The sequence below is a fragment of the Leptinotarsa decemlineata genome, unplaced genomic scaffold (genome assembly GCF_025532065.1).
Source record: "Leptinotarsa decemlineata unplaced genomic scaffold, Ldec_3_MD MMD2_tig00026314_RagTag_RagTag, whole genome shotgun sequence".
In the NCBI taxonomy this organism is placed as follows: Eukaryota; Metazoa; Arthropoda; class Insecta; order Coleoptera; family Chrysomelidae; genus Leptinotarsa; species Leptinotarsa decemlineata.
The window spans coordinates 8,216,871-8,226,571 of record NW_027412684.1 but is presented as its reverse complement, the minus strand read 5'-3'; the positions used below and the strand labels follow the sequence as shown (position 1 = coordinate 8,226,571).

Here is a 9,701-nt window from a genome sequence, read left to right as displayed (position 1 = left end):
ACATTTGACTTTCAAACATCCTTTATGGTCGATTTTGAGAATTATTCACGTTCTTGACCTTACAAAAATATCTAACTGCAGGAAATATTCAACAGACCCGGAATTTTTTGGACACATAGTAACATCTATGTGTATCTATGCAGGAAACATCATTGCACCTATTTGTGATGCACTGGAACCTTTGGTGTAGTAATGAATATTACTGGAGTTTTTTCCCAACATCCAACCGTTATTTTAACACCTCACACATGTTAGAAATCACACGTCGAAAGGTAAGACCTCGTTAGTCCTTAGCTCGCACAAGTTTCTGAACTTCTGAGAGTTGTCGTTCGTATTTTTAAACAGATTTGATCACCAAGTGATCATTTCCAAGAGAAAGATTAAAATGATCTTTATTAATATAATCGCCTTGAAGATGATCACTTGGTGATCGAAACACGTGTGAGGTGTTAAAATAACGGTTTGGTGTTGGAATAAAACTCCAATGAAAAGCATTGAATCTATCAATAAACAAATGTTAAATCAATTTTGAGACCGTATATTCTAGACATTTTAATGAATCGAAAAAAATATATGGGTACCTTCGTTCATAAAAAAACAAAGATCCACTCGAATTGAAAAAAATGGAAGCGTATAGATGGGTCTTGAAAAAATATTTCCTCGGTTTCATTTTAGTTTTCACACTATTCTGCTATTTTTTACAATATGGCTTTATCACTTTATATTTTGAATGAGATATATGTAGTTTATCCCTATTAAGAGTAATTGGATATCCTGTTCACCAATTTATGCTTTCGCCTAACATTTTTGTTTCAGGGAATTACGAAATGAGTCACTCATTCCTAGATAATTTATTATGATGATTGCAAATGAATTGATCAAACTTAAATTTCAAGTTTTAGACCCAATCCTTACCTATATCTATCATTTCAAGATACAACATTCATCCTCGCAGTCACTGATGATGTATATCGGAGTAGCAGATGAAATGTTTGGTACTTCTTGTCTCCGGCCGTAAAAGTGTATGTCCTTAGATCGAATTTATGTTGACCAGAATTTAATGAAATTTGTTCTGAAATACGAAATACTTGTATTTTGTCACACACACGGTGTTAATAATTTTCACCACCTCACAAAGTGGCGTTCTCGGCCACCTGACTTAAATACGTTGGACTTTTCATAGGGACACATGAAAACAAAGTGATTCATTGGGAGACTTTAGAAGAAGAATTGTCAATGCATTAGGTTGTTTCAAAAGTTTTGCCCGTTTTGATGTCTTGTGTTTTTGTAGCTCCATATCTCAATAAATATTTATTCTACTGGGTCGTGATGTATACTTATCGATTTTGGATTTTGTACTATCGTATAACAATTTTCAATTGAAGGTAACTCATATACAAATTGAACTGAGAGCTAACGGCAACAATGTTAAATGTTAGAACTAATTTTTTACCGGGGTCATTTTTATTGTCTATGCATCGCACTTGTAAATGATTGAAAAGTAAGATGATTCCTTACAATTTGCCCTCCGTAACAAGATAGCTTTTGCATATCGATAGGATGCACGCGCGAATAGGTGAACCAGTTCGTTAAATACTTTGAAACATCGGTAAACTGATCAACACTTCGCAGGTCCATTATATTTGCGTCCTTAAAATGCCATAACTAGTCATTCGGTTTCTTCATTATCAAGCGTCCTTATCTGCATAGGCGTAGTGTGTTCTGTTTCTTGTGAAGGTGACTTTGTTTTGTATTTATTGAATATAATTTATTATATTCATTGAATAGACTGTTATATTTATTAACTTTATAATATAGGATAAAGTTGGTCGATACTTGTTTTTCAAAATACATTATCATAGATTTTCATCACATTCACACTTTATTGTGAGATAATTAGTTGACCTAGTCATTAAACTCAGATATAAATGTTCGTTAAACTCAGGTATAGCTGTCATTAATTAGTTCCTAGAATATTATTAGATAGATAGATTAGGTAGATAGTAATATTTCAAAAAGTATATATAAATCACAATGTATGTAGAATTCAGGTTGTTAGTGAACACGCTTGAAAAAGCTACTGTGCAGCGAAACACGTGTTGCGGATTTGTTAATCTGTTCTAGTAAAAATTTCACAATAAAGTGCTTTTCAAAATACATCAACTTTAAAATAGTTTTTGAGGTAAGTAAACAACTGACAAATAGCTGAATAATATGATTGAATTTTATTATTTATATAGTAGTTATTGAGATGGATGCCGTAGCAGGTCCAAGTAATGTACAAAGAAAGCGGAAGTTTATGTCGTCAGAAGAAAAACAGATTATCTGTAGAGTGTACGAAAATTTAAAAAATACACTCCGTACAGTGGAAGCTGTAGCCCAGTGTTCATTTTTAACGGGAACATCCGTGTCGACAATTGAACGCATTGTACGTGAAAAAAAGGTGACTAGGATTGTGCAAGCTGCAAAAGTATATATATATATATATATATATATATATATATATATATATATATATATATATATATATATATATATATATATATATATATATGATGAGCTGTTTTCTCGGGTTTCGCTCCGTGTTCTGTGTATTTTCTCCCCATAAGGATTATTTTCACAACGTTTCGGCAAAGTCTCATTTGCCATCTTCTGGTGATGTCTGGTTTTTTCAACTAGACTGGTGAAACTGGTCTAGTTGAAAAAACCAGACATCACCAGAAGATGGCAAATGAGACTTTGCCGAAACGTTGTGAAAATAATCCTTATGGGGAGAAAATACACAGAACACGGAGCGAAACCCGAGAAAACAGCTCATCATACTTTATCCGTGAGAATCTTCGAGTTAACATATATATATATATATATATATATATATATATATATATATATATATATATATATATATATATATATATATATATATATACAGGGTGTCCCTGGACTTCCTCTTTTCCTCTCGGGAATGTATAGATGGGGTCAAAATATCACCAGTACTTCATATAACTTTTTTTCCTAAAATCCTTCGTTACCAAGTAACGGGCCCTCGAAGTTACAAAATGAAAAATGTTTTTCTTTGATAACTTTTCAAGTGAATATTCAAAATCATCCAAATTTTGGTAATTGACTAAACAAATGAATTCCTTCGATGAGCTTTCATGCAGGAGTCAGTTGTTTTGCTACAAAGTCAGGAACGGACTACCCCCGATGGTCCACACCCCAAAACTTTGAAATGACAGATATTTTTCAATATTTTTCAACAAGTTAAGGTTACTTGGACAATTTTATGAATAAAAGTACTCATGTGGAAAGTCGATCGGAGCAATGAGTCTTGATAAAAATGTAGTTTCACTCGACGACATCAAACCCGCTCGTCCACCATTATTTGAAATGAATAATTATCAAAGCAGAAATAATAATGATAACGTTAATTCAACAACATTTATCCTGAGATGTCTACCATTATTCGAAAATATTAGTTTTTAAGGAAAATGGAAATGATAGGTAAAATGTTCATAACGAATTTTTATAATGCAAACACGTTTAACTAACGAAATTCAAGAGCCTCAAGAGCCAACAGAAATGCTCGATATGACCACCTTCTCTCTCTATACATTTTCTTAGTCTGCGAAGACACCCTCTCTGTACTTGAAATAGCATTCCAGGGTCGTTTCGTATGGTTTCACAATGTAATGTTATTCTATTCAACAATGCATCTCTTGTGTAAACAAGGCTTTTTAGATGCCCCCACAGAAAGAAATCCAATGGATTTAAATCCGGAGACCGCGATGGCCATGAATATGGTCCACCTCTACCAATCCATCTATTGTGGAAAATATGGTTCAGATGGTCACGCACAATCAAACTGAAATGAGGAGGAGCACCATCATGCATAAACCACATATCTCTTCGGGTTTGCAATGGAACATGTTCCAAAAGTCCATTCAAATCGTTCTGAATGAACTCCAAATAACGTTCTCCATTCAATCGGTCCTGTAGAACGAATGGTCCTATAAGATGGTTCCCTATGATACCAGCCCAAACATTCACGTTGAATTTCCGTTGGTGTTTGGTTTGCAATATCCCATGGGGATTTTCTTCGGCCCATATATGGAGATTATGAGAGTTGATAACTCCATATACTGAAACCTGCTTCATCAGTGAATAAAACTCGATTAATAAAAGTCATATCCTCTCTTTGCCTATCCATGAATCAATTGGCATATTCCAGTCGTGCTGGAAAATCTTGAGGTGTCATTGCATGTACCTTCTGGATGTGAAATGGGTGGAGCAGTTGTTCCCTAATTATTCTATGAATAGTGGACTTGGATGTATGGAACTGTTCTGATAGATTTCTGATGCTCATTGAAGGATCATCAGCGACGGCTTTCAAAATATTTTCCTCCAATACAACGGTACGTACAGTCCTAGGAGCGCCCTCACCACCTCGTTTTGGCAAAACTGTACCTACAATAATATCGAAATAAAACAACGTGCTCAAATTAATTATCAATTATTACATACCTGTTTCCCTCAAGCTGCGATCGACACGCTCGAATGTTTCTCTTGACGGTACCGTTCGATTGGGAAAATGCTCGGAATACAGACGACGAGCTTCTGCAGCATTACAAAATGCTCGTCCATAAAATACATGCATATCTGCATATTCATTGAATGTAAACTGTTCGGCCATATCAAAAAATTCAAAATATCCTATAGAATATTGACAATACAATGATAGTCATATGACAACGCACCACTCAACAAAACAAAATCGCATTCCAGTTTCTCATTTTTTATCAAAACTTTCTAAAAGGTTTTTTTGTCAACATCTGTGAAGGAAATGGAACATAATTATTCCCTGGATATTTTTCACCTGATCATGTGCAGCCGTTTTTGTAGTTCATTCGTTTGCTTTTTATTAGTTTAGTAAATATTTTTTCCGATGTGCGTTTTTCAGCTAAATTTAGATTCGTGTTAAAGAATTTCTCCCATAAAATTATAATTATCAGTGAAACTCCTCAACAGTTTAGCTGTGAAGAAGAATTTGAAACATTCGAATGTTGAGTTTCATGAGATTCAGATAACTGATCAACACGAAACGTGATTATTCCACACGTATTATGTACATACAAAATATGGAATGAAATCGATATTTCATAGTAGAGTAGCTTGTTAGTTTAAAAACACCACGAATCTACAGAACTTGATATTTCTTTTGAAAAAATATCTGCTATCACAATTGTGACTTAAACTTCCATATAGGTACTGTACTTTTTGTTTACGACTTCATTTTAGCATACTTTGTATTATTCCTGTTATAAATGTTGTTGAATTAACGTTATCATTATTATTTCTGCTTTGATAATTATTCATTTCAAATAATGGTGGACGAGCGGGTTTGATGTCGTCGAGTAGAACTACATTTTTATCAAGACTCGTTGCTCCGATCGACTTTCCACACGAGTACTTTTATTCATAAAATTGTCTAAGTAACCTCATTTTGTTGAAAAATATTGAAAAATGTCTGTCATTTCAAAGTTTTGGGGTGTGGCCCATCGGGGAAGTCCGTTCCTGACTTTGTAGCAAAACAACTGACTCCTGCATGAAAGCTCATCGACGGAATTCATTTGTTTAGTCAATTACCAAAATTTGGATGATTTTGAATATTCACTTGAAAAGTTATCAAAGAAAAACATTTTTCATTTTGTAACTTCGAGGGCCCGTAACTTGGTTACGAAGACTTTTAGGAAAAAAACTTATATGAAGTACTGGTGATATTTTGACCCCATCTATACATTCTCGAGAGGAAAAGAGGAAGTCCAGGGACACCCTATATATATATATATATATATATATATATATATATATATATATATATATATATATATATATATATATATATATATATATATATATATATATATATATATATATATATATATATAAAATCTAGAAAGGTTAATGCAGTCAAGCTGCTGGAAAATAATTCCATGAAAATCAAAAAATAAATAGATAAGTACTCTTTGATCATTCCCATATTGAATTCAATTTAAGAGCCACCGGTATACAGCTGTTTCAGCCTATTGGGCATCGTCAGTACCGGGCAGGCGGTCCTCGATTGAAGACAAAATGAGAAAAAACCAAGAAAGTACTTGATAAAAATAGCTGCGTAAACGCAAGCGAAACATAAGTGGAACCACCTATTGGTGTGACACCCAAGTCAAGGGTGTCACACCAATAGGTGGTTCCACTTATGTTTCGCTTGCGTTTACGCAGCTATTTTTATCAAGTACTTTCTTGGTTTTTTCTCATTTTGTCTTCAATCGAGGACCGCCTGCCCGGTACTGACGATGCCCAATAGGCTGAAACAGCTGTATACCGGTGGCTCTTAAATTGAAATCAATATGGGAATGATCAAAGAGTACTTATCTATTTATTTATATATATATATATATATATATATATATATATATATATATATATATATATATATATATATATATATATATATATATATATATATATATATATATATATATATATATATATATATATATATATATATATATATATATCATGAGCTGTTTTCTCGGGTTTCGCTCCGTGTTCTGTGTATTTTCTCCCCAAAAGGATTATTTTCACAACGTTTCGGTAAAGTCTCATTTGCCATCTTCTGGTGATGTCTGGTTTTTTCAACTAGACTGATTAGTCTAGTTGGATGTTTCCCTTTACCTGCGTTGCTGCCACTACCTGTGTTTGCTCGACTACCTGTTTTGGTATTATTACCTGAGCTGCCTCTCCTGTCTTTGTTATTGTACCTGAATTGGCATAACAGGCACTTATCAAAGGCGAAAACCCGGCCTTCGTCGACTTCATCGAATCCTGAGCAGTTTACATTGAATGAGTACATAGTTAATTCAATAATTTATTAGGAAAGTATCAACAACATTAAAGCTATTTGATATCACACATTTGAACAACACACGAATAGTAGAAAATACTGAACAATTCAATAATGAAAACTGTAGAAACGTCAGTTTGGACGGATTTGTTGGAATCCAAAAAACAAAACAAATCTCGAAACAGTTCTTATTTGTAGAAAATCAAAAAAGTTGTATCATCTAAAGGAACAATTTTTTCAGGCCAGTCTCAACTTCCTACACTCTAGATTAATGGATTGACACCTATCAGAAAACAACTACTCCCCTGGCTAATACCACGAAGGGCGTTGAACTATATCCAACAGGTGTCAGTTGGCGATACAATTGCCGCAATAGATTTTCAGTTATTGGAACACACTGTCAGACCGGTTTCGGGCTGTTTGGCCACTCGTCAGTGCAAGGTAGTGTCTATCATCAACATGAAGTCGATGATTTCCGATAACTGAGAATCGAATTCCTTCGAAGTATCATTCCTCGAACTGTGCTGAAGCGGACAACAAACAACATATTTGTCATCGCTCCATCTGCCTGTGAACGAGCTAACCAACCGCATATCCGAAATTTGCCCAATTCCTCGTATAAAGAAAAAACTTCACATATAGTCATTGGGCATACTCGCATAAATCATATCATCTAAACCATCCACTTTATGTTGATTACCTTGCACTGACGAGTGGCCAAACAGCCCGAAACCGGTGTGCTGCAAGTGTGTTCCAATAATTGAAAATTTATTGCGGCAGTTGTATTGCCAACAGCATATGCAGGCATAATTTCAGTGAAGAATCCTCCACTGACACCTGTCGGATATAATCCAACGCCCTTCATAGTATTAGCCAGGGGAGTAGTTGTTTTGTGATAGGTGTCAGTCCATCAACCTACAGTGTAGAGAGTTGAGTCTGGCTTGAACGAATTGTTCTTTTAGATGATTTGATTTATAGCCAGTAGTGTTATGAAGTTATTCAAAAATATGGTGGGATAAAACGAATATTTGTATTAATCAGTCCATGAACAGATTGAAGTTATAATGTCTATTATTTATGGAGGATTTTTGAAAAATTATTGCCAGATTGATATAGTCGCATTGTTTGAACACTAAATGTCCAAACATTTTTTGTTTTTTTTACAACTAAACTTAATCCTTTAGAATCGTGTCTTCTGGACTAGACTGTTTCGAGACGAAATTTCATTCTGACAGATAACAGCTACTGGTAGGAAAATCACCATATTTTACATTTCTTCTTTGGATTCATGAAGCTTCCCTCCGGACAATGGAATGTTTTAGAAAATTCTTCGGAATTCTGTAGAGTTCCAAGTACACGAATAGAGTTAGGACAGTGTTCATCGTATTCGATCTGATCCTTCAAATCCTCTATCGTAGACGTTTCACACCATATCTGTAATATGCAAATAAAAGTTTTCATTACGTTTTTCTTATTTTTCTGAAAAAGTATCTCATTCATTACTAAAATTCATAGAATTGGCGTCTTTTTTTTTCAGTCAGAGAAATTGTAAAAATGGAAATAAAAAACCATGAATATGATAAAAATAACGGACATAGCGGTTAATTGGCAGAGTCATAGTGTGTTTGGCTCGCGACCGAAAGGTCTCGAGTTCGAATCCGCCTTTGACTAGATATTTTTCTCACAAGAATATATCTATTTGAAGGTGGATTGATTCTGATACATCACATGGCTGACAGGAGTGTGAATTGCAGTGATCACATTTCAACGAGCATATAACATTATTGTTGTAACTATCGGGATTCTAACATCTATTATCTGGGAAGTATGTATGTATATATGAGTCATGCGTAACTTTACCTCTACTTTTATAAAAACTGTCACTTCTGCCAATTTAACACACTTGATGCTCTCAGTTAAATTCGATAAATATGAGCTGTCAGCCTGTTTACCTATTTCTTCTTTAAATAGTAAATTCTATGCCACAATATATTCTGTGAAAAAAAATAATGAAAATACAGCTGATTTATTAATCTTCGCTTCACCTTTTCAAAGGTTGAACCAAAAATTTTCATATCGATTATGAACTTATACTTTTTGTGATTTCCCATCTCATTTCTTTGTTGAAATATCCATTTTGAAAACAGATTAACTTTTGTTACGGTTTCAAAATCACTACCTCAAATACTTGTGAAATGGTTTAATTTTTAGCAAACCCCCAGTAGATTTCATAATGAAGAAAGGAAACGTCTATAAAATTTTACACAGTTTATAGTTTATTTACAATATAACAAAATCATTTCATTTCGTTTTATAATGTTATATGACCTTGTATATGCCAAGAAGTAAAACGAGTCTGCTGAAATCGGCAATTCAATAAAATAAAACTTCCACATTCACAAAGTTTATTTGTGACATATCGTTTTTTCAAAATGATTCATCTGTCTTTCATGTCAGTTTATGTCATTCGACATTTCCGGCCTTCAAAAAGAAAACGTTTCATCTTTTTTTTTTGGTTTTGAACCAGACACGAAAAGAACATCGGGATTTTGCGGAATTGAACATAATTTTACCAAGTTCCAATTGTATTAGTTTAGTGTGTTGAATTGGAATTTTGAAGTCTTTCCTTAGCTACTTTAGAACTGTCAACGATGGTATGCATACTAGAGGAAATAAAATTTTTCAGTTGAATAAGAAAATGAGGATATCATCGTAGTGAGAAAATTCTTCATTTTCATATAATTTATTTTCTTTTTTAAGTAAATCAACTTTTGTAGATTGGTCAAAATAGTAACTG

The 9,701-nt window shown here is 33.7% G+C and overlaps 1 protein-coding gene across 2 annotated transcripts in view; it reads right to left on the bottom strand.

Moving 5' to 3' along the window:
- Positions 1-6,915: 6,915 nt before the first annotated feature.
- LOC111515225 (endothelin-converting enzyme 1) overlaps positions 6,916-9,701 on the bottom strand; it is a 40,159-nt gene continuing 37,373 nt past the window's right edge. For both annotated transcript variants that reach the window (XM_074181461.1, XM_074181460.1), the window contains one exon: positions 6,916-8,338. In XM_074181461.1, coding sequence (XP_074037562.1) covers positions 8,162-8,338 — 177 coding nt within the window. In that variant the 3' untranslated portion in view covers positions 6,916-8,161. The remainder of the gene's footprint in view (positions 8,339-9,701) is intronic.